The 24,433-nt window shown below is 43.4% G+C and overlaps 2 protein-coding genes across 9 annotated transcripts in view; one reads left to right on the plus strand and one right to left on the minus strand.

Annotated features, from left to right (window-relative positions):
* IDE (insulin degrading enzyme) overlaps positions 1-24,433 on the plus strand; it is a 97,200-nt gene that overhangs the window by 12,635 nt on the left and 60,132 nt on the right. For 3 of the 4 annotated variants that reach the window (XM_084763803.1, XM_084763802.1, XM_084763805.1), the window contains exons 2-4: positions 18,911-19,095; positions 20,495-20,702; positions 23,284-23,453. In XM_084763803.1, the coding sequence (XP_084619929.1) occupies positions 18,911-19,095; positions 20,495-20,702; positions 23,284-23,453 (563 nt within the window). Of the gene's footprint in view, positions 1-18,506; positions 18,587-18,910; positions 19,096-20,494; positions 20,703-23,283; positions 23,454-24,433 lie in introns of those variants that run through there. The other variant, XM_084763804.1, reaches the window with a different exon arrangement.
* LOC311587357 (uncharacterized protein) lies at positions 3,444-12,044 on the minus strand. Of its 5 annotated transcripts, XM_084764064.1 has the most exons (4): positions 9,629-11,062; positions 9,139-9,280; positions 5,089-5,164; positions 3,444-3,818 (listed from the first exon to the last, which is right to left on the minus strand). In XM_084764064.1, the coding sequence occupies exons 2-4, from the start codon at positions 9,273-9,275 to the stop codon at positions 3,675-3,677; spliced, it is 357 nt and encodes a 118-aa protein (XP_084620190.1). In that variant the 5' UTR covers positions 9,276-9,280; positions 9,629-11,062; the 3' UTR covers positions 3,444-3,674. The 5 variants fall into 5 exon arrangements, 1 of the variants encoding a protein (XP_084620190.1); XR_014775828.1 differs by lacking the exons at positions 9,139-9,280; positions 9,629-11,062 and adding an exon at positions 11,759-12,044 and having other exon boundaries at positions 3,444-4,046; XR_014775829.1 differs by lacking the exons at positions 9,139-9,280; positions 9,629-11,062 and adding an exon at positions 11,759-12,044 and having other exon boundaries at positions 3,444-5,003.

A 24,433-nucleotide genomic window follows, 5' to 3' on the forward strand; every position in this document is an offset into this window, starting at 1 on the left:
ATTTTTGTCTCTGAAGGCACTGAGCACACAGTCCCTGGGTGGGGGGTGGGGGTGGGGATTTGCGGTTTTGATCTTGGCTCCTGTGCAGATGCAGGTAATTCTTTTGGGACTGGTAGAAGACGCCATGCTGTTCCAAACAAGCAGATTCCATAGAGGAAGGAGGATGAGAGGCAACAGGTGACACTTAACAAGGCTGCATAATTTGTGTAGGCCTGTAAACTCTGGGCTTGGTGAGCAGTCAGTCCCTAGAACGTGATGCCCCAGGGCACACAAGGCTTGGGGCGAAAACTCCATTCATATGGTTGAGTAGGAGGAAGGACAAAACAAGAGGTGGACTGTAAAAAAAAAAGGCCAAGGCCTTTGAAAATGATTTTTTTGAGCCAGGCGTGGTGGCGCACGCCTTGAATTCCAGCTCTTGGGGAGGCAGAGACAGTTGGGTCTCTGTGAGTTCGAAGCCAGCCTGGTCTACAAAGTAAATCCAGGACAGCCAAGGCTACACAGAGAAACCCTGTCTCCAAAACCCCAAACAAACAAATAAACAGAAAACAAAAACCCACTATTTTTTCACCATGGCAAAAGAACAAGCCCAGAGTCAAGTGCTATGTCATGGAGCTGTGCCCCAGCTGAGAAATAAGTTTTTCAGTTCTGTTTTTCAAAATGGTGACTGTAGTTAATAACAATAATGTATGATATGTTTCAGTTGCTAAAAAGTAAAATTCAAATGCTTTACCATAAAAAATGATAAAAATAAGAGGTAATGGACATGTTAATTCATTTAATAATTTCACAGTGTGTGCATATATGGAAATGTTGCATTGTATCTATCCTATGTATGTGTGTGTGTGTGTGTATGTGTGTGTATAACCATTATTTCTCGACTTGAAAATAGAGAAACAACAAAAAGCAAAAGAGAGGGAAAGAAAATTAATATTGAGCTGGGCGGTGGTTGCGCACACCTTTAATCCCAGCACTTACTTGGGAGGCAGAGGCAGGCAGATCTCTGTGAGCTCAAGGCCAGCCTGGTCTTCAAAGCGAGTCCAGGACAGCCAAGGCTACACAGAGAAACTCTGTCTCAAAAAACCAAATTTAAAAAAAAAGAAAAGAAAAGAAAAATTAACATTGGTATGCTACAGCTGCTCACATGAGGTCTTATTCAGATTACCAGTTGCCCAGTTATGTCATTTCTTAAAGAGATCCTAACTGAAGCGGTCAGCGCAGAATTGCTGTTGTCTTTTGTTGTGGGTCTCTTTAGTCTTAGACAGGAATAATTGCACAGTCTTTGCTTACCTTTTACAGCCTTGACGCTGGAGCTCACAAGCCCTGTAGAACGTCCCTGGTTTGGGTTGGCATATTTCTCCTGGTGAGTGAGTGTAGGTGTTTTCACTGTTCTCTTCCTGTGCTGGCAAATGTGTCTGGAGTTCATTGGTCTTAAGTACTGATACTTACTTTTATCAGTTTGACAGCTCATCGTGGCTTTCTTTGTTATAAGGTTTTTTCCCCCTTGTTATCTTTTGGAGAAATACTTTAAAACTATTTAGATACATTTAAAAAAAAACTAAACTGAGTGCCACTAGACCTCCCCTTCAAGGGGACTAGGTCAAAAATGGGGCACCAGAGTTCATGTGAAAGTCAGTCCCCACTTTCTACTCAACGGTGGAGAATGTCCTGTCCATTGACTAGATCTGAGTAGGGGTTCGAAGTTTACTGCACGTATTGTCCTTGGCTCATGCCATAGTTTGAGCAGAACCCATGGGCCTGGATCCATCTGTCATAATGTTCTTCTTGTAGGTTTCTAGGACCCTCTGGATCCTTCTATTTCCCCATTCTCCCATGCTTCTCTCACCTAGATTCCCAATAGGATGTTTTCTCCTCTGTCCCACTTTCCTGAGGAAGGATAGCAGGCTACCAAGAAGAGACTTGATACCCTATGATATACATGGGGAGGAGGTCCCCCTCAGTCACAGTCATAGGGGAGGGGAGTAGGGGGAAAGCGGGAGTTAGGAAAGAAGGAATGGGAGGATACAAGGGATGGGATAACAATTGAAATGTAATATGAGTAAATTAATAATATATATAAAAATATAATAAAAAGTAAGTGAAGATTGAAGGGGGAAAACTATATTTATGTTCATTTTTGAGACACGGTTTCAATGTGTAGCTAGGTGTGTGTGTGTATGTGTGTGTGTGTGTGTGTGTGTGTGTGTGTGTGTGTGTGTGTGTGTGTGTTTTCCTGCCCTTGCCTGAGCACCTGTGTGGAGGGCAAAGGTGGTGTTGCTTAATTGCTCACCACCTTTTTTTTTTTGGAGATAGTCTCTCACTCAGTGTGAAGCTCGGTGATCCAACTAGACCAGCTGGCCAGTAAACTCCAGGGATCCCCCGTTGTCACCTCTTAACCCTACCCACAGCACTAAGATTACAGATGCGCACCACTGTGCCTGGCTTCTTTGTGGATGCTGGGAGTTTGGACTCATGTCCTGCGCTTACACAGCAGGCATTTTACCTGCTAACCCTTCTCCTCAGCTCCTGCTCTTGGTGTATGCCCCTCCTGTCTCAGCCTCCTGAGTGCTAGCATTGTAGGAATGTGCCACCAAGCTCTGCTTTCTTCCTGTTGTTTATCTTTCCGTATAGATTTATGATGTGCTGCTTTATACAGTGGTTTGTGTACTTGTGCACATGTTCCTATGTGTGCATGTGTCATATGGAGGCTGGAGGTCAGCATAAGATGTCTTCCTTGGTTGCTCTTCAACTTACTGTTTGAGACAGGGTCTCTCAGGGAAGAGCACACATTCCCCAAGATTAGCTAAGCAGCTCCAGGGCTTCTCCTCCCTGCCTCTCCAATACTGGGATTATGGGTGATGCTACCTTGCCCACTTTTTCTTGTGGGTGCTTGGGATCCGAACTCGGGCCCTCATGCTTGCATGGGAAACACTATTTATAACGGAGGCTTCTCTCCAGACTCACATAGAGGTTTCCGTTTAGGCATTTTGTTTTCTGAGAGGGGCTTGTGTAGCCCTGGCTATTGCTAGACTGGCTGCATCCTGGACGGCCTTGAGCTCCTCCTGATCCTCTTGTTGGTGCCGCTTGCGTCACTGTGCCTGGCTACTTTTCATTCATTACTACCATTGTTTAGTCTAATACCTAAATTGTTCCAAATGTGGGTACTGGCAATCTGAATGCTAGCTCCTGTCCTTTGGCTAACTATTCTGTTAACATTTTATTGTTCTATGGTCCCCAAAGTGTTCCAGGTTTATTTGTACTGTTTATGCTAGTCATAGACTCAACCATTTCTACAAGGAGCTATGGCTGTTTTTAGTGGAGTATCCAAAGTTAGAAAGCAAGTTCGTGGTGCTGGAGACACTCTTTGCTATTTAGGAAGGGAAGAGTCAGGGCTTCAAGTGTGTAAATGGAAACACATAGACATATGGACATGTTGACATCTGTATTTATTTCTCTGTCTGCCTGTGTGTTGAAAGCTATAAGTTCACATAGGCAGTGTCAGTGAATTATAAGGTTAATTTTGAGTTTTCTCCTTTGCATATTTGTAACTCTTTTCGGACCCCGGTTCTCGTTGTCCTACAGTGTGACCAGGGCCTGACTCGTCACTGCTGGCACGTCCTGTGGTATTGCTCCTCAGACTCTTGTCACTCCACATGGCCAGTGAGTGATCGGCCTGTTTATTCATAGCCTTTGAGCTGTGGCGGACACTTGCAGCTGTCCTTGCAGGTCCTTGCAGGTTGTCCTTGGTCACACCTCTGCACTTGACTCCAGCCTTGGCTCTCCCCTTGGGCTGGAAAGGATGAGGGTGCATCCTCGTCCCTCTGAGGGATGCAGATATTACAAGGTTCAAGTTCCTTACTTTAAATATCCTTAAGGTTGAAAGGAGAGCCCAGGACAAGTCCTAACTCTGTTTGCTGTCTACTCAATCAGGGAGCAGAGGGAAGAAGGGAATAGGTATCCTCGAAACATTTGTATCTTCTTTTCTCTGCCAATTAGCCCTGTTGTGATGTGGACAGTCCAAGCCAGCCAAAACAAGTTCAGTTTGCGCCCTGCAAGTTCAGTGAGCAGAGAATAGCGCCTTCAAGTTCAGTAAACTTGACTTTTCAAAGATTATGTACAGAGAGTAAGGGTGACTTGCTCCCCCTTTACCATACTTCTAGACTGTGTAGTCTATAGGCGAGTTAAATCAGTAAAGTGGTTAAGAGCGTACTGCTTGATTAGTGCGTTTCTTTCTTTTCTTTTCTTTTTCTTTTTTCTTATCTGAGACAGGGTTTCTCAGTGTAGCCTTGGCTGTCTTGGACTCACTTTGTAGGCCAGGCTCTCCTGGAACTCACAGAGATCTGCCTGCCTCTGCCCCCCCTAGCGCTGGGATTATTGGCGTGAGCTACCTAGCCCTGCCTGGTTTTGGTTCCTGATCCTTCTGCTGAATGTCTGTTTGACTCCGGCCAATAACTTCTCTGAGGTGTCATTTCCCAGGATCCATCTAATGGTTCGTTGAATACATATCCTTAGAAAAGCATATGTGCTGTGGAAGATGCTGACTGAGCGGCATCAGGGTGGGTCTGTCTGGTACGTGCTTCTAAGCGCTCTGTGTGCCTTTTTAAGGTTCACCCTTGTATTTGTGCCCTAGCTTGCTTATTCCGGGAGAGGGTTCCTATAGACCCCCTTTTTCTCTTTTCTTCACAGTCAGCTTTCTTCCTTTTCATTTAAGCCCTTTCTGATTGGAGTTTATGATAGGTTATGCATTTTGATGAAACTGTCTCCCAGTCTTAAACATATAGAATTGGTTGTAATAATTCTCAGTCCTTATTTTGGGGGTGATAAAGCAGAACTGTTGTAAAGGAGAGTTCTTTTTTTTTTTTTTTCCTCATCCTCAGCATTGTTGACATTTTGAGCCAGATAATCCTTTACTGTGGGAGCTGTCATGTACGATGCAGGCTGCTTAGCAGTACCCCTGGCCTCAGCACTCTTCATCTGTGACAGTCAAAACTGTCTCCAAATGTCCTCTAGGAGGGGGTGAAATTGTCAACTGTTGAAAACTACTGACTATAAGTATTGCCTCACTAATAGCAATTATACAGGAATAATTACCTGCTTTCTTGATAGTCTTCCTGGTGATGTTTTTGACCTCTGGAGATGACAGTATACATTTGGAATTAGTGCAAGCCTGTAATAAGAATGCCAGTAATAACACAGTGGTTACTAAGACAGTCAGTTTGCATCTCACCCGAATAGGACCACAATAACAAAGATGATTCTAATAATAAGCCTGCCATTTGTTGATGCCTTGTATGTGCCAGGCAGTGCCCTAATGAAGTTTAGTTAAATGTATTTTATTGGGAAAAAAACTATGAAATCTGGCCAAGTCTGATGCAATGTGTCTCTGTTAATTTAATAACCCAAGTGAGATTTCATTTGTCTTTGGAGGAGGTGGGAAAGTCCAATTCCAAGAGTCCAGTAGTATCTTACATCTGAGAAACAAAGAGATCATTTGTTGTTGTTGTTGTTTGTTTTGTTTTGTTTTTTGAGACAAGGTTTCTCTGTGTAGCCTTGGCTGTCCTAGTCTCGCTTTGTAGACCAGGCTGGCCTTGAACTCACCTCGATCTGCCTGCCTCTGCCTCCTTAAGTGCTGGGATTACAGGCCATTGCACCCAGCTAAGAGATCATTTGTTAAAGATGAAATATAACTACTAGACCAGGCTAAAAGTGCTCGGCAGGTCGCTCCCCCTCCCCCCTCCCTGTCTCTTTTGTTTTTGTTTGTTTGTTTGTTGAGACAGGGTTCTCTTGTAGCCCTGGCTGCCCTGGACCCACTTTGTAGACCAGGCTGGCCTCAAACTCACATTGATCTACCTGCCTCTGCCTTCCAGAGTACTGGGATTAAAGGAGTTTGGGCCAATCGGCAGATTTTCTTAACTAGCATTATCTGAGGTGGACAGATTGTCTTGTGTCACAACCAGGGTGTACATAGTAAATAATGAGCCCTCAAGGGAGATGCGCTCTGTACAGAATGAGTATTATGATTTGCTTCCTGGAGGGCTGTCCCGAGAGACTTAGTTACAGGTCAATAACTGATTTGGATTAGTCTTTAGAAACTGTGACATCAGTCTTTAAGCTGCCTTTGCTGTTTCAGATTCATGGAACATCTGTAAGAAAGATAATCTGTACATAGATTGTACATGTTAAGTGTGAATTTGAAGAAATATAACTTTATACTATATTCTTTTAAAAACAAAGAATTTGGCTGGGCGTGGTTGTGAATGCCTTTAATCCCAGCATTTGGGAGGCAGAGGCAGGCAGATCACTGAGTTCGAGGTCAGCCTGGTCTACAAAGTGAGTCCAGGACAGCCAAGGATACATACACAGAGAAATGCTGTCTTGAAGAACCAAAATAAATAAATAAATGTCCCCATGAAAAACTGTACCTACCAGGATAGTGGGTAAGAGGGGAGGACATCCTATTGAGACTTTAGGTATGAGAAGCCTGGGAGAAAGAGGAAATAGAAGGATCCAGCGGGTCCTGGAAAACTACAGGCGAGTCTGGGCCCTGGGGTCCTCCGCAAACTATGGCAACAGCCAAGGAAAAAATAGGCAGTAAACCTCGAACCCCTACCCAGACTAGCCGATGGACAGGACATCTCTACTGTTGAGTGGAGGAGATCTAACTTTCACACAAACTCTGGTGCCCCATATTTGAACATGTCCCTTGGATGGAGATGCCTGGTGGCACTCAGAGGAAAGATAATAGGTCACCAAGGAGAGACTTGATACCCTATGAGCATATACAGGGGGAGGAGGTCCCCCTCAGACACAGACATAGGGGAGGGGAGTAGGGGGGAAGTGGGAGGAAGGGAGGAATGGGAGGATACATGGGATGGGCTAACAACTGAGATGTAATATGAATAAATTAATTTAAAAAAATAAAAATTAAAATAAATAAATAAATAAATAAATAAATAAATAAATAAATAAATAAATTTGTAGGCCAGGCTGGCATCAAACTCAAGAGATCCCCCTGCCTCCGCCTCACGAGTGTTGGGATTAAAGGCGTGTGCCTCCACCACCTAACTGAATCTGAATTCAAATCCCGGTTGTCTGATATAAAGGTTGGAAAGTTTTAATTTTTATTTTATATGTGTGAGTATTTTGCTTGCATGTATGTGTGTGCACTGTATGAGTGTCTGGTGCCTACAGAGGAGGCCAGCAGAGGGTGTCAGATACCTTTGAGCTGGAATTACAGACAGGTGTAAGCCATGTGGGTTCTGGGAACTGAACCCTGGTCCCTTGGAAGAGCAGCAAGCAATCCTAATTGCTGAGCTACCCTCTAGCCTCTATAGGTTGAAGACAATTTATTAAAAATTTCATCATCTGGGGGGCTGGAGAGATGGCTCAGTCTTAAGATTCAGCTGTGTTGGCATGGGGACCCGAGTGCTGATCCCTGGCACCCATGTAACCGTGTCCCAGCACTTACAGGACCACAGCGATAGGCTGATCCCCGGAGCTCACTGGCCAGCCATCCTTGCCGAATTGATGTCACCAGGTTCAGTGAAAGACAATGTCATTGAGTAGTAGTGGTGGTGATAGTTGTTTTTTGGAGAATATCAAGGCTTTTTGTTTTGTCTTGCTTGTTTGCTTCCTGTGGTACTAGTAATTAAGCCTAGGGCTTTGCCCATACTGGATGAGCGCTCTACAACTGAGCTATAGCCCACCCATATTTTTAAATCTTTACTTAGAATTTAAAGTAAGTAATGACTAAAAGCTAGTTTTGAACCATGAGTGACAATGAGTTAAAATATTTAGTATTGTTTATTTTCCTATGGTGTCTGTGCTGTTCTTATATAGGGCCCTTGTTTTTTTAAAAAATTGTTATTGTTACTTGGTGTTTGAACAGGGTCTCACTATGTGGGCTCTGGCTGTCCTGGAACTTTCTTTGTAGACCAGGCTGACTTCAAACTCAAAGACATCCACCTGCCTCTGCCTCATGAGTGAGTCCTGGGATTAAGGGTGTGTACCACTATGCCTAGCTCCCCCACCCCGCTATTGCCCTCAAGATCCTGTTATGTACCCTGGACTGGCTTAAACTCATGCTCCTCTAAGTGCCATGATTACAGGCCCATGTCACCACATCAAGCTCAGTTGGGTTTCCTATTTCTTGTGTTCAAGATAGCATCAACAGAAGTAGTTGTTACAACTACAAGCAGAAAGGGCTAGATTAACTGCCACAGTAATTAGGCTGTGGTGTCATAGCCTTCTTAGATTAGAATATTGTTAAGGTTTTCAGGATGACTTGTGATGATTGACATTTATAATGTTAGTAATTGATTTTTATTTTACTGTGTTCTATTTATTTCTTATTTTTATTTATTTTTATTTTACTGTGTTTTTATGATGTGTTCAAAAGGACTTTTGTTTAGCGTGATGTGGTTTTTGCAAACCGAACAAACCTGTCTAACCAGTACATGACCAGGAAGACTTCCTTGTGATCCTTTTAATGACTATGTCTCTCCAAGGTAGTGGCCTTCCCACTGAACCAATAGCTTGATTTGTTTTCGTGTTTGCTGTGCATGCGAGTGTACAACATTTATCCCTGTATCCAGCCTCTTCCACTCTACCTCATATTTGTGAGGCCCAGCCTTATTGTCATGTTCTGCTCTCTCCTTGGTACTCACTTGGGTGATTGAGGCTCAGTATACCTCTTTATCGTCACTGGGCCTTATCATCAGTAGTTTGGGCTATTATGAATAGTGCTACTATGCTAATGCCATGGTAATAAAATGTATTTATTTTGGATATATATATATATGTGTGTGTGTGTGTGTGTGTGTGTGTGTGTGTGTGTGTTTTAGAATTGTTAGGTCACTCAGGTGCTCTGCAAGAACAGGATGCCCTCTTAATGGCTGAGCCAGCTTCCAGCCCCTGCTGGCTTCATTTTAAAAGTCACCATTGGTTTCATATAGTTAAATACTTAGTCTTTTAAAAAAAAGATTTATTTATTTATTATGTATACAGTGCACATTAGACCACATTATTGATGGCTGTGAGCCACCATGTGGTTGCTGGGAATTGAACTCAGAACCTCTGGAAGAGCAGGCAGTGCTCTTAACTGCTGAGTCATCTCTCCAGCCCTAAACAGTCTTTATTTACCAAGGTGATTTTTCTTCTTCTTCTTCTTCTTCTTCTTCTTCTTCTTCTTCTTCTTCTTCTTCTTCTTCTTCTTCTTCTTCTTCTTCTTCTCCTTCTCCTCCTCCTCCTCCTCCTCCTCTTCCTCCACATGATTTCATACATGCTTTTGAAAAGCAAGTCACATATAAACCTATTATGTCTATTGTAGTAATTATTTTCATACCAGAGATGGTTATTTGCCATCTCTCTGCTGTACCTTTCCTTTTAAAAGCATACTTTATTTATAGCAATACAACTTAAATATTAAACAACTGTAATAAAATGATTTTTAAATATTTTTAAACAGAAAAAAAGGAAAACCTTTGTTAAAATAACCTTCTCCCAAATGGGAATTTAAAAATAATAATTTTCTTCTTAAGTGGGTCAATGTCATAAATGTACTCAGTGACTAGTGACGGCTAAATCCTATTGTCCTAGTGGTCAGTGGACTTGGAAAGAGAGCCCAACTTACACAGTCTCTACCTCAAAGAGACAACACATGTTGGATTCTTTTGGAATGTAAAAATGGCCTTTTTGCTTCAGCACACAGAAGCTGGACTCACAGATCCACCATGGAAGTAAAAGAAAACCGTGTCAGATTTGAAGCTAGAAAAAAATAGCTTTACATGCTCTTTGTGACTCGTGTGTTGCTTACCTTCTTCTTTTATGAGATAGTCTCACGTATCCCAGGTTTGCCTGGAACTCGTTATAATCAGAGGATGACCTTGACCATCTGAGCCTCCTGTGGCCACCTCCTGGATGCTGGGATTGCGGGCCAGAGCCACCATACCAGTTTGTTTGCTGGTGGGGGCTTCACGCCTGGTAGGCAAGCATTCTATCCACTGGGCTACTTCCTCAGCCCATATTTTCCTTTTTTTCAGGAGTGCATTGTGAGACAGTGTCTCTTTTCAGGGACTCCTTTGGCAGACTCAGAACATTCTTCTAGGAACCTTGTACTGCCTGCCTTTGTAAAATATGGAACACTTTCCTTGGAGCGGTTGTTTTGACTCACCTTACTTTATGATTTGGCATCTTAGAAAAGGCAGTGAGGTCAAGGAAGGAGCGTGAGGGTGGAAACTGGGAGCCAAGGAAACCATATATGATTGTGTTAGGTACCACCTTCAGTTCCTCCCCTTCCCACGCTTCCTCTTTCTCTGTCATTCCTGCTTTGCCACAAGTCAGCTACCCAACTGACTGCAGTTGGGCAAGTCACTTAGTCACGGGTTTTGTTTTTCTTGGAGTTGAGGACAGTGACCATCCCAGCAGGTATGAACCAGTGTGTAAGGGGAATGGGGAGATTAAATGAACAGTGTACAAAAATAGGGACTTAAACAAAAGCGGGAGTGATTGTTAATTAGGTTTGTTTATTCTTTGTTTGTTTGGTTGGTTTTTTGAGACACGGTTTCTCTGTGTAGCCTTGTCTGTCCTGGACTCGCTTTGTAGACGAGGCTGGCCTGGAACTCACAGCGATCCACCTGCCTCTGCCTCCCGAGTGCTGGGATTAAAGGTGTGCGCCACCACTGCCCGGCAGTTAATTAGGTTTGTACAGTGCTGTCCATCTCACGTCACCTCACACTCTGTAATAACCTGAAGACTGTGCGGAGAGTACTTGTGAAAGACACTTGGCTCCACCTGTAGTTACACCTGCTAAAAACCCTGTGGTTAGATTTGGAACTGCAAGGGGCATAAAGAGGAAGTTTAGTTCATTTGCTTAAGCTTTTCTTTTTTTCTTTTTTCTTTTGTATTCTAGATATTTTAAATTTTTACTTATTCATATTTTATGTATATGAGTGCTCTGTCTTCATGCACACTGGAAGACGGAATCAGATCCCATTACAGATGGTTGTGAGATGTGGTTACTGGGAATTGAACGTAGGACCCCTGAAGAACAGTCAAGTGGTGCGCATCTATAATCCCAGCACTTGGGAGGCAGAGGCAGGTTGATCTCTGTGAGTTCAAGGCTAGTCTGGTCTACAAAGCCAGTGTAGGACAGCCAGGGTGACAGAGAAATCCTGTCTTGAAAAACCAGAAAAAAAAAAAAAGTGCTGTTGCTAGAGGGTTCGTTTAAATCACAGCCACCGCCACCCTAATTCATTTAAGGTTTCAGTTGTTAATATCATGAACTCTTTCTAGAAGGTCAGGGCATTGAGTGAGAACAGTTAAGCTTCTGCCTAGAACAAGGGCAGAGTTTCCAGTTGTGGGAAGGTGTGACTTAGCCCAAAGGATCGTTGCCTGTTCCTGCTTTAAGGAGCTAGCTTCTTTATGAACCTGAGAGAGCCTATCCCAAGACTGCAGGGTGTCCAGATGCGCTGCACATGCCTGAAATCCCAGCAGTAGGGATGCAGAGGCAGGCAGATTCTTGTGAGTTTGAGGCCAGCCTTGTCTACAGAGTGAGCCAAGGGAATACAGAGTAACCCTGTCTCCAAAACTAAGCCAAACCGAACCAAACCAAACCAAACCAAACCAAACCAAACCAAACCAAACCAAAACCCTGCAGAGCCATGGTCAGCGAGTACCTTGAGACATGCTGCGATTGTTTAAAGTCAAGATAATTGCGATAATTTGATTTAAAAAATAGTATGTTGAGGCATCTTAGACTTACCCACATTACCAGGAACTCTGCTCTGGCTCCAGTGGAACGCAGTGTGCTCTATGCTGTTTCTGACCCTAGTCTGTGCCCTCCCTCCACACGCAGGAGTGTTGTTAGCTACGGTTTCCATTTATGGTTTTGGGAGTGGATGGGTGGATTCCACAGCAGAACAGGGAGGTTTTGATTTATAGACGTAACTATTAGCACGATCACTTACCTGTTCAAGTTCACAGGTCCTTATTTCTAAGTTGGCTTTAACTCAGATCAGGTGGGGTGCAACTGGGGTGGGGAGAGAGAGCAAGAAGCAAAGTAAACTCGCAATCTATTATTAAACAGACTGTGGAACACTTAACGATACTTGAGAAAGACAGTAAAAGGTCATTTGAATAAAAGGTTTTAGGAGCAGTAAAATCTCATTCAATTTAGGAAAGGTTAGAAACTTCATAAGGCATAAATCTGTCACTATAAATCACAGCCACCCTTCCGTGGAACACACCCACCTGCCGGCCAGACGGCATACTCTTGGGGCTAGCAAGATAACTCAGGCAGGTAAAGCGGCTCCCTCAAGCTGTCTTTTTACGCACACATGTTATTAAAGAGCTTCCAGGGGCTCTGCTCCAATTATTCTATTAAGAGGCCTGGCTTCCTTCTTGTACTCTGATTGCTGGCTTCTCTCTCTTCTCCTAAACTGGGCTAGGCACTGCTCTTCCCTTCTTCATTGCGCTGCTGGACAAACTTGTTGCCAGCTTAAAAGATGTATTGTTTTCCTGTCCGCCTGGTCTGCGTCCTGCAGAGCAGAGTGAGGGGTCTGGTGTTCTTATCTTTGTAGTGGATGGATGGACATCTGTGTGGTCCTGGGCTGTCATGGGCCTCCTCAAGTGTTGGCTGACAATGGGGGTGGGCTGAGGCCCAACCCACTAGAGTGTGGACTTGTAATGGTAGTTTTCTCTGAAATGATTTTGAGTAATGATTTATGCTCCCGGAGCTTTGGCTTCTAGGGTTAGGTAGGAAGGAGACTGGTTTGCCTGAAGATCTTGTTAAAATGCAGAATGTGGCTGAGACGGTCTGTGGTAGACTCGGACAGCTTACATCTCCGGGCTCCCAGGGGCCAGCCGTGCCCGTGCTCAAGTTACAAAGGACTAAGTAATGTGGTTGGCTCATTTGTGAGTATACTTGATCTATATTCTGAAGAAAAGAGCACAGGATGTAGTTACCAAACATGCCTCAGTTTATCGGAATGCGGGACGATGACAGGAAGTTTCCAACTTAATGATAATAATATCCCTACAATTTGACTTTGACAAGTTAAAAATACCAAATGTCTGGGAAAGCTTATTGAAGACAGGCTTATGCTAATGAGGGAGCTGAGACAGACATGTGATCTCCTGGGTATAAATATAAGCACACAGACAGGCAAGCCGTTGATGAATCCATCATCAGAGGAGGCGTTCCCAGTTGTTTTCCCAGTTCTCCATAAGGTCCCAGTCAACTCTCTGTGGAGAGGGTTGAAAATAAACTGTCTGCAAATGAGTCTTTTTGGAAATGTTGCTTATAGGTCCTTTTTTTTTTTTTCAGTAACTTCCTCAGACAGCCATGGCAGTTTGATATGCATTGCTAGTTGGGACATTTTTAGCTATCTTGGTACTGTGTACACATGTCTAAAATCAGTTGCACTGGTTTTAGTGTGTAACTAGAAAATAAGTTTGTCTCTTCGTTTCCAGCTATGTTGGGGTATGAGTTAGGTACAACTTTAGTGTCCAGATACTTACAGCCATGTCTGTGATGGACTCAATAGTGTAGAAATAGCGCTTGCTGAGCCTGCAACTGTCAGTCTCCTGGAATTCTGCATCCCTGCTTCCTTGCTTCTGTTTTACTGTGTGTGCAGGTTGAACTAGGATAACCCCGGCTGGCCTCTAACCTTTGTTCATCCTGCTTTGGCTTTACATGATGGCGTGTAAATGACGGTGGTAGAAGTAAAACTCCTTCAGGGTCAGCTCCCACCTAAAGAGAAGCTTCTTCAGAAGCCTGGACTCTCCCTGTGGTGGAACCTTGCTGGATGGACTGAGGCACATTGCGTGCTGCACACTGAGCCGCTTATGACCATAGTTAGTCATTTGTTTGTTTGGGTTTGTGACAGTGTCTTTTTTGTTTGTTTGTTTTGTTTTTTCCAGACCAGGTTTCTCTGTGTTAGCCCTGGCTGTCGTGGACTTACTTTGTAGACCAGGCTGGCCTTGAACTCACAGAGATCTGCCTGCCTCTGCCTCCCAAGTACTGGGATTAAAGGCGTGTGCCATCACGCCTGGCTTGTGATAGTGTCTTGCTGTGTAGCCCTGGCTGGCCCAGAACTCCATATGTAGACCAGGCTAGCCTCAAAGTCAGAAATCTGCATGCCTTTGTTCAAGTTCTAGGATTAAAGGAATGTGTGACTATGCCTCTCTCCCTCCCTCTCTCCCTCCCTCTCTCCCTCCCCCTCCTTCCCTTTTTCCTTTACTTTCCCTCTCCCTCTTACTCTTTTCTTTGTGCCATCTTTGTTACCCTGAGGTGTGTGTTTTGTCACAAACACTGTTTTTTAGACTTGTATTCAGATTTTTATTTTTCTTTGACAATAAAATGACCTTCTGGCTACTGAAATGGGAAGTAGTTGTTACTGATGGCGTTTCACTGGGGCATGCTGGGACATGCTGGTGCCAGCTTCAAGTCCCAACGCTTGGAGGTAAAGGCCAGCCAATCGGGAATTTAGGGTCATCGTCAGCTTTTATTCTAGTTGAGGCCAGCCTCGGCTACAGGAAACCCTGTTACACACACACACACACACACACACACACACACCAAAACAAACAAAACAAAACAACACAACCCCATTACCAAAACAGGTGTTTCACTTCCAAAAACTGCCCTGGATTTCCCCCAAAGTGTCACAGTGTCAGGGGTGTGTGTGTGTGTGTGTGTGTGTGTGTGTGTGTGTGTGTGTGTGTGTGTGTGTGTGTGTAGAAGCTAGAGGTTGATGGCAAGGATATTCTTTAGGCACTTTTCACCTTATTCATTTTTATTTGGGTGTATGTGAGAGGACAAATGTGTGCTGTGTAGCACATATAAAGTCAGAGGGCAACTTGCAGAGGTTGTTATGTTTGCTCGCTGGGCTCCAGGGGATGAACTTCAGTTGGTTTGGTGGCAAGCACCCTGATCTGCTGAACCATCTCGCCAGCCCGACTTGTTCTTTGTTTGTTTGTGCGATCTTGGCTGTCCTGGACTCACTCTGTAGATCAGGCTGGCGTTGAACTCACAGGGATTCACCTGCCTCTACCTCCAAGTGCAGGGATTACAGGTGTGTGTCACCACATCGGGCACCCAACTCATTCTTTGAGGCCAGGTCTCTCAGTCCAACCCAGAGTTGCCAGTATGCTTAGTCTTGCTAGCCAGCTTGCTCTGGAGATGCAGGCTCCACCTCAGAGCCTGGAAGTGTAGGAGTGCCACCTTGCCTACTGCATTCACTTGGGTTCTGAGGCTCTGAACTTATGCAGCAGGTGGTTAATCACAGCCATCCCCAGACTCTTGTCTTGAGGTGTTAACACAGCGTCTTATCCGGAATCATGGTTGCTGGTTGAACTCTGCACCGGTAGTGTTAGGGTACAGTAAGCTGCAGCTCTCATGTTTGTGCAGTTTTGTATTTTACATTTTTTTTTAATAAATATTTATTTATTTACTATATATACAGTGCTCTGCCTGCATGTACACCTGTACGCCAGAAGAGGGCATCAGATCTCACTATAGATGGTTGTGAGCCACAATGTAGTCGCTGGGAATTGAACTCAGGACCTCTGGAAGAGCAGTCAGTGCTCTTAACCGCTGAGCCATCTCTCCAGCCCCTATATTTTACATTTAAAAATTATGTATATTTGCATACATACATACATACACACACATATGTGAATGCTTTGTCTATATTCATGTCTGTACATCACATACATGCCTGGTTCCTACAGAGGCCAGAAGAAGGCATTGGATTCTCTGGGACTAGAGTTCTAATAGCCAATTGTGAGCTATTGTCTGGGTGCTGGGAATCAAACCCCCAGATAGTGTGGAAAAGTAGCCAGTGCTCTTAAGTGCTGAGCCATCTCTCCAACCTTTACTTTGTTTTTTAAAGAAAGTATTTTGCATTCTAAGCAGGGCAGTGTCATTTTTGCACAGCCTGTATAAGGCATGATATGTCTTCACCTGTTTGTTTGTTTGTTTGTGTGTGTGTGTGTTTTGTCTGCATGTTGTTTGTGCACCACTTGTGTGTCTGGTGTCTGTGGAGGCCGGAGGGGTCTTAACATCTGAAGCTGGAGTTATGAGCCACTAGGTGGGTTCTGGGTAGCAAACCTGGGACCTCTACAAGAGCAGCAAGTGCTCTCAGCCGCAGAGCCATCTCTCTTGTCCTGCATTATGTGATCTTTAAAACTAGTGTCATACATTTAGCGTTACTTATAGTATTGATCTTTAAAAGCCCAAAATGGAAGCCGGGCATGGTGGCACAGGCCTTTCATCCCAGCACTCGGGAGGCAGAGGCAGGCGGATCGCTGTGAGTTTGAGGCCAGCCTGGTCTACAAAGCAAGTCCAGGACAACTAAGGCTACATAGAGGGACCCTGTCTCGAAAAGGGGGAAAAAAAAACCCAAAATGGTGGCGCACATCTGTAGTCTTCATTCTTGAGTGACTGAGACAAGAAGATAGTGAATTTGAGGATAGCTTGCTTGGTCTGTGTAAAGAAAACAAAACTCAACCAAACAAAATCCAAATATCATTTCTGAAAGGAAGATACATGAGACTGTGCTAATAGCAAATCTCTTTGGTTGACCAGCTTTTTTTTTCCCCCCTTGAGACAGGGTTTCTCTGTGTAGCTTTGATTGTCCTGCACTTGCTTTGTAGACCAGGCTGGCCTCAAACTCACAGCGATCCGCCTGCCTCTGCCTCCCGAGTGCTGGGATTAAAGGTGTGTGCCACTACCTCCCGGCTGGTTGAACAGCTTTTATTCTGATCACTTACATAAATAAATATAGTTTCAGAGAGGAAGGCATTCTGTTTAAAAAAAAAAAAAAGGTTAGAATTTTCTCTTATTGCCTGAGGCGCCCCCTTTCTATGTCCGCATATATGTATAGTGTGCATGTGTGTATGCATGCTTTGTATATATGTGGGCACATGTGTATATGTGGGGGGTGCACAAGCGTGTGTGTGTGTGTGTGTGTGTGTGTGTGTGTGTGTGTGTGTGTGTGTGTAAGCCTAAGATAGACGTCAGAGCTCTTCCTTGAGTGTTCTTCCACTTCAGCTGATAAAGTGAGGAGGTCTCTCCACCAAACCCAGCGTTTCCCAAGTGACTAACTAGTCTTGCTAGGCAGCTTGATCTGAGGATCTCCAGACTCCACCTTGAGAGACTGGAATTAAAGGCGAGCCGCCTCACCCACGGGTCTGAACTCAGGGCCTCCTGCTTATGTGGCAGGGGCGTAGCTACTGAGTCATCTCACAAACCCATGCCTTGAGGTTTTAACACAATATTTTATCCAAATAACTGCGAGCCCACTTCTGTTCCCTGCGGTTTAAGCCTTATGTCTGGCTATTGGTCAGTTGTTTTTTTGTTGTCATGTTTGGATGATCTGGTGGGCAAGGCTTTATGCATGCAGTGTTCTACCTCTGAGCTACATCAGCAGCCCTGGCTGTCAGTCTTTGAAGACCTACTTCTGTCTTCTGAGTAAGAAGCCAGGGAGCCAGCGTAGCCTCATTCCTAATTCACAGTTTCAGGTCTGCTTTTGGCTTTACCTGATTCACTGTTCGGACTAGTCAGTTTAATGTTTTGCCTCTTAAGCAGTTCCCAGTTAGACAAAAGTACCATCTATACTACTTTAAAAAGCAAAACCAAACCAACCCATGCAAAACCCCCAGATCTGGAATTCCTTCACTCTACCAACCCCAGCACACACCCTGCAGGGGCCCATGTGCTCGTGGCTCTTTTTCCATCACTGCCTCCAGCCTTCCTAGAGAAGAAAGGACTTGCCCAAGGAAGCCCTCTGACAGACAAGGTGTCTAGGTTACTCCTGTCCTGGCAGTCAGTGCTTCTGCAGATTACAAAAGTCACTTAGGGTGCCCCTGACTTTTCTTATCTCCCCCCCCCCCTTTTTTTTGGAGACAGGGTTTCTCTGTATAACCTTGGCTGTCCTGGACTTTCTTTATACACCAGGCTGGCCTTGAACTCACAGCAATATACCTGCCTCTGCCTCTGCCTCCCTGAGTGCTGGGCTTAAAGGTATGTGCACTGTGCCCAGCTTTAGTTTAGTTTTGTTTTTGTTTTTGTTTTTTTGAGGGGGTAACTTTTCATTTATTACATGTCCTGGCTTTTGTGGCTTTCATAAGGCAGCTTTTTTTTTTTCTTGCTTTAAAATATTTCATAGCATTATTCTTCATGGAGGCTGTTCTGTGTGCTCCAAACCCATGTGTGTGAGACTCAGCAGTTCCTGCTCAGCCTTATCATGGAATCCATCAAGCTGAGCAATTTGGCTGATTTAGTAAAGACTCCTCTTACCCAACCTCTCACCTTAGCCTCTAGTCGATCCCTTTGGAATACGTATGGTAGTTTTTGGTAACTGAAAACCCAGTTGTAGGAGCACACGGACCAGCTTATCCTGTGTCAGGTCCCATTGAACTGCTCATCGAGATAGGAGGAGAGGAGGGATGGCTGTGCCACACCCTGTAAGTAGCCTATAAAGCACTTCCTTCCTTCTGGGCTCAGTGGGAAAGCAAGCTTAGCTGTGTGTGTGTGAGCAGGTCAGCTCTTGGCAGCAGGAGCTGCAACAACAGAAGCTACAGCCAGGTGTTTTGTTTTGTTTTTTTGTTTTTTTTTTGGATGATGTTATATGAATTGGCTTGATTTATTTTCTTCCTTCCTTCCTTCCTTCCTTCCTTTCTATCTTTCTTTCTTTCTCTTTCTCTTTTTGTTTTTTGAGACAAGGTTTCTCTTGTGTAGGCTTGGCTAGAACTTGATGTGTGGACCAGGCTGGCCTGAAGCTTGGAGATCCTCTTGCCTCTGCGTCCCAAGTGTTGGGATTTAAAGACAGCACCACCACCACCCTGCCCTCTTTCTTTTCTTTTCTTAAAGTTAACAGTCACTATATAACAAATATGCTTTTCTTTCTAGTTTCCAAAAAAAGACTTACATCACAATGAGTAACCCAGCCATCCAGAGAATAGAAGACCACATTGTCAAGTCTCCTGAAGACAAAAGAGAGTATCGTGGACTGGAGCTGGCCAATGGTATCAAAGTGCTTCTCATCAGCGATCCCACCACGGACAAGTCATCGGCAGCGCTCGATGTGCACATAGGTACAGCTTAGTCTTGTGAATGACTCAGTGGAATAGCATTGCATAGACGGTGCTGTTAGTGTAAACACCCAATAGTTATCACATTTTTGTTTCTTCTCATTATTTTTGCTGTTTGTTTTGGGTTTTATTTATTTATTTATTTGTTTATTTATTTGAGTCAGGGCCTTATTCTATAGCCCAACTAACCTAAAATTCACTGTGTTGCACATGTTGGCCTCAGATTTGACATGATCCTCCTGCCTTTCCAATGCTGGGATAATAGACATAAGGCACTGTGCCTGCGTGTGGTATTTTGAGACACGGTCTCATTATTAGCCCAGGTTGGCCTGGAACATATCTAATAGGGTCCTGTTAGGTTGCCAGCTCAGGTGACTTAGCAGTGAAGAAATTTCATTCCATCCTCTAAGCCAGTACTTATTTTCTCTGGTATATTTAACTTGCTATTGTGTAGATTCCTTTTCTTTTCTTTTCTGGCTTTTTTGAGACAGTATTTCTCTGTGTAGCCCTGGCTATCCTGGGTCTCGCTCTGTAGACCAGGCTGGCCACGAACTCAGAGTGCCTCTGCCTCCCCGGGGGCTGGGATGAAAGGCATGCACCTATTTTATAGATTCTTGTGTATACATTTCTTCTGTATATAGTGTCACTTTAGTCCTGTTATCTTCTACACATATATATGCTTAATGGGAAAATATTTCTTTTAGTTTAGTGTTTTTTTTTTTTTAAATAAAAGCTTTAATTTGGTGACATTTTAGTGTTGGGGAAATAAGGTTAACAGTGAACAAATAACTACTACTTACCTTAATGAAATGTTTTGCAAAACCTAATTTCTTTCTTGGTTTTGTTTGTTGGCTTGTTTTGCTTTTTAGATAAGGGTCTCTATCGTGTAGGCCTGGCTGATCTGGATCCTACTGTGTAGACCAGGCTGCAAATACCTAATTTGCATACAAAGGACTGAGATGGGAATATATAAATGACAAGAGAAACAAAGGATTTTGCTTAAAATTTCACAGCTTCGCTGGGTGTAGTGGCTCACATTTTTAACACTAGCACTTGGGAGTCAGAGGCAGGAGGATTGCTGCAAGTTTGAGACCCGGCGTGGGGCGCATACATACTCTATCTCAAAATAACAGCAAACAGAAAGTTAGAAGTAAGCAACCTGTGTGGCTCCTCAGACCAGCCTCCTCAGAGATGTCACACAGTTGGCGCTGTGTTGCCCCCTGAGTGACGTCCAGGCGGGGACTAGAATCTAGACCTTCTTGCTTACTTTCTAAATAATGCCATTTCAGGGCACCCTCACTTAACTCTCACGTGTTAAGAATCTCAAACAACGCATAATTCATCTCCGTTTACTAACCTTTAACATTAAAAAGGGATTAATTATGTGTGTGTTCTCTTTCAGGTTCATTGTCAGACCCTCCAAATATTCCTGGCTTAAGTCATTTTTGTGAACATATGCTGTTTTTGGGAACCAAGAAATATCCTAAAGAAAATGAATATAGCCAGTTTCTCAGTGAACATGCTGGAAGTTCCAACGCATTTACCAGTGGAGAGCATACCAATTATTATTTCGATGTTTCCCATGAACACTTGGAAGGAGCCCTGGACAGGTAATAGCGAATGCTTTGCAAATTATTGAACTTCGTACAGTTAACTCACATGAATAAAAATAGTACTTATTGTTTTATAAAGATGACGTCACAGTTTTATAGTTTAACAAAGCTATTGTAGGGCTGGTGGTCAGTGGGTGATGGCCCTTGCCACCTGAGTTTGATTTAGGATCCACATGACGGAAGGAGAAAATTCACTCCTGCAAGTCGCCCTCTGACCTCCACATGCATTCCTCTCTCCATGCTGCCCAAGATACATAAAGTAGTTTTTTTTTTTTAAAGAAAAGATGTTTTGTTGAATGCTTCTAATCCCAGCCCTCTGTAAGCAGAGATCGATGGATCCCTGTGAGTTCCAGACCAGCCAGAACAGTATAGTGAGACCCCATCTTTAAAACATACATATATGCTGGGCTGTGGGGACACACACCTTTAATCCCAGCACTGGAGGCAGAGGCGGGTGGATCTCTGAGTTCGAGGCCAGCCCGGTCTACATAGAGTTCCAAGACAGCCAGGGCTACACAGAGAAACCTTGTCTTGAAAAACCAAAATATGTGCCCTTGTATATGCACGTGTGTGTGTGTGTGTGTGTGTGTGTGTGTGTGTGTATGTGTGAGAGAGAGAGAGAGAGAGAGAGAGAGAGAGAGAGAGAGAGAGAGAGAGAGAGGTTTTAACCAATGTGCCTCCCCACACTGCGTTTTATAAAGCAGAAAAGGTTATGAGAGATGGCACATATTTACTTCATGGTAGAAGGAAAATAATGGCACAACTGTAAACTGGCCTTTAGGCCTATAAAATATTATATTGACTTATAAAATTCTCACTAGCCCTTCTCATTCTAACCAGACTTGTATTTTTAATGCATGGTAAAGAATAACCTATGACAGGGCCTGGAGAGATGGCTCAGCGATAAGAACGCTTGTTGCTCTTGTAAAGATCTGGGTTTGGCTCCCAGCACCTACTTTTATGGAGCAGGCTCCGCTAGGACAGTAAAATTTCTTTTATTTAAAAAAATTTTAATTACTTGTAAATGCTTTGTGGGCATATGGGAGTAGTGCACATGTGTTAGGGTGCATGTAGAAGTCAGAGGACAGCTTGAGAGGCCTTTCTCTCCCTCTACTGTATGGATCCTGGGCATTGAACTCAGGTCATCAGACTTGGTGGCAGGCACCTTTACATGTATTTCATGTATGTATATGGGTGTTTTTCCTGTATGTACACCAGAAGAGAGCATCAGATGTCAGTAGGACAACAGTTGTAGATACTTGTGGGTGCTGGGATTGAACTCAGGACTTCTAAAAGAGTAGTCCTATGGGCTCAAGAAAGATATATTGGTTGTATATGTTAGAGTTACATACCATGTTATTTGTTGAATTGATGCTTGATAAAAAATTCATAGACTATTTACTATTTCATATAAGCTCATAATTATGAGTTAGTCAGACTGTTGTGACATACTTGAGGTTTTTCATTGCACTGTTTTCCTACTAATTAAAGTTTTTCTAAAATTCAAATCATACCTTTTAAAATTCAGTCATTTAATTTGTTTGTGCTGAGTTTTAATGAGATTTCCTTGCGGGCTGTACATTTAAGATATTTAAAATATTCCTTTAAATTATTAGTATGTTTGTGTGTATGATGTGTGTGTAATATGTGTGTAAGGGTATGTGTTAGTATGTAAATGTGTGTGCATGTATGTGATGTGTATACTGGTGTGTGTGTGTGTGTGTGTGTGTGTGTGTGTGTGTGTGTGAGAGTGATGTGTGCATTGGGGGTGGAGTGTGTGCACATCCCTTAATGCATGTACAGAAGCCAGAGGAGAACATTTGGGGTTTGGTTTTCTCTTTCTACTGTGGGTTCTTGGGATCAAGCTTAGGTTGTCATGCTTACATGGCAAGCGCTTTTACTTGCTGATCCATTTGAATGGCTACATATATAAGGTTGACGATGAGTTACCAACTGCTTCCCCCTCCTCTTTTGAGAAAACTTAAGTTTCAAAGACATGTCAAACTGCAAATCTTAAATATACTACATCTGTCTCTTAAAGTCAGTTTTGACCTTTTGATGTTACTGTATTTATATTTTCACTAATTTTAGCATCTCTGGAGAGATCAACACCTCTGAATTTACATCTGTCTAATATTGTACTTTTCTGCTATTACTTAGAACTTCTTTTATATTCCTTTTTCTTACAACAATATTTCTCTCTCTCTCTCTCTCTCTCTCTCTCTCTCTCTCTCTCTCTCTCTTAAACAAAACAAGGTTTCACTGTGTCCCTGGCTGTCCTGAAACTCACTGTGTAGACCAGGCTGGCCTCTCACTTGGTGCCTGCCTCTGCCTCCTGAGTACTGGGATTAGAGGTGTCCACCATCACTCACAGCCCTAAATTTCTTCTTGGGTCTTGTGCATTCTAAGCAAGTATTCTATCACTGAACTATGTCCCCATGTCCCCAATCCCCAGTCCCCAATTTCTTCTTATCTCAGTAACTCATATAAACTATCTAATAGGTTTCAAAAATATTTTAAAAGCTGTTCTTTTAAAATCACAGTTCTCAAGTCGGCAATTCTGTTTTGCGTTTTTTAGGTTTGCCCAGTTTTTCCTGTGCCCCTTGTTTGATGCAAGTTGTAAAGACAGAGAGGTGAATGCAGTTGATTCCGAACATGAGAAAAATGTGATGAACGATGCCTGGAGACTGTTCCAGTTGGAAAAAGCCACGGGGAATCCCAATCACCCCTTCAGCAAATTTGGGACAGGTTAGTCACCATCACGCGACAGCTGCTGCACTCCTTGATCTGATTGTATCTCGTGGCTTCTCTGCAGAGTTTAGTTTTAGAGTTTTTCATTGTAGCTAATTCCTGTTCAGGTAGGAGTCTCTGCATTTCAGGAGCAGGACAGTTAGAGTCCTGCATGGGTCAGTAACCAGGGCGTCAGGCATGTTGGACAAACATTCCTGACTCTTTGTTTTTGGTTTATTTTGACACCGGGTCTCACTCTGCAGCCTAAGCCAGCTTCAAATTTCAAATCTTCCTTCGTTAGCTTCCTTACTGCTGGAATTACAAGCAGTTACCCAACATGGTTATTATTGCTTTTTTTCCCCCCCCAGGGCTGAGGAATGAACCCAGGGCCTCGGCTTGCTAGGCAAGCACTCTGCCACTGAGATAAATCCCCAACCCTGGTTATTGTGCTTTTAAAAATGCTTTAGTTAGTATACCATATAAAGCAATGATAATATGTTGTTTAGTATACTTATACATTTGTTTATTGTCTAAATTAATGTCTTTAAGTTTAGATACTATTTCCTAGACATATAGTAGCATCCAGAGAAATTGACGTAACTACAGAATTAGGTGTTTGTAGAAGCTCCAGTTAGAAAGGTTGGCAGAGTGGCTTCCTAATTGTAGACTCTTATGGAAACCAAACTCCCGCCCTCCCTTCTTTCTTCCCTCCCTTCCTCCTTTCTTTCTTTCTCTCTCTGTCTCTCTGTCTTAATGTCCTTTGTTTCTCAGACTGATTTTATCACACTCTGTGGAGAAGATTAGGTGATCTTGAACTCCTGATCTTCCTGACTTGACCTCCCAAGTGCTGGGGTTACAGGCCTGATCACCATATTTCTTTTTAAACCTGAATACCTGGTTTTTCTCCTTTTTTCTTTCATACCTTTGGTTTTAATTTTGTAATTTTGTTTTGTTTTGTTTTTTGTTTTTTGAGAAAGGGTTTCTCTGTGTAGCCTTGG

The sequence above is a fragment of the Acomys minous genome (assembly GCF_964271855.1).
Source record: "Acomys minous genome assembly, chromosome: 2".
Taxonomy (NCBI): Eukaryota; Metazoa; Chordata; class Mammalia; order Rodentia; family Muridae; genus Acomys; species Acomys minous.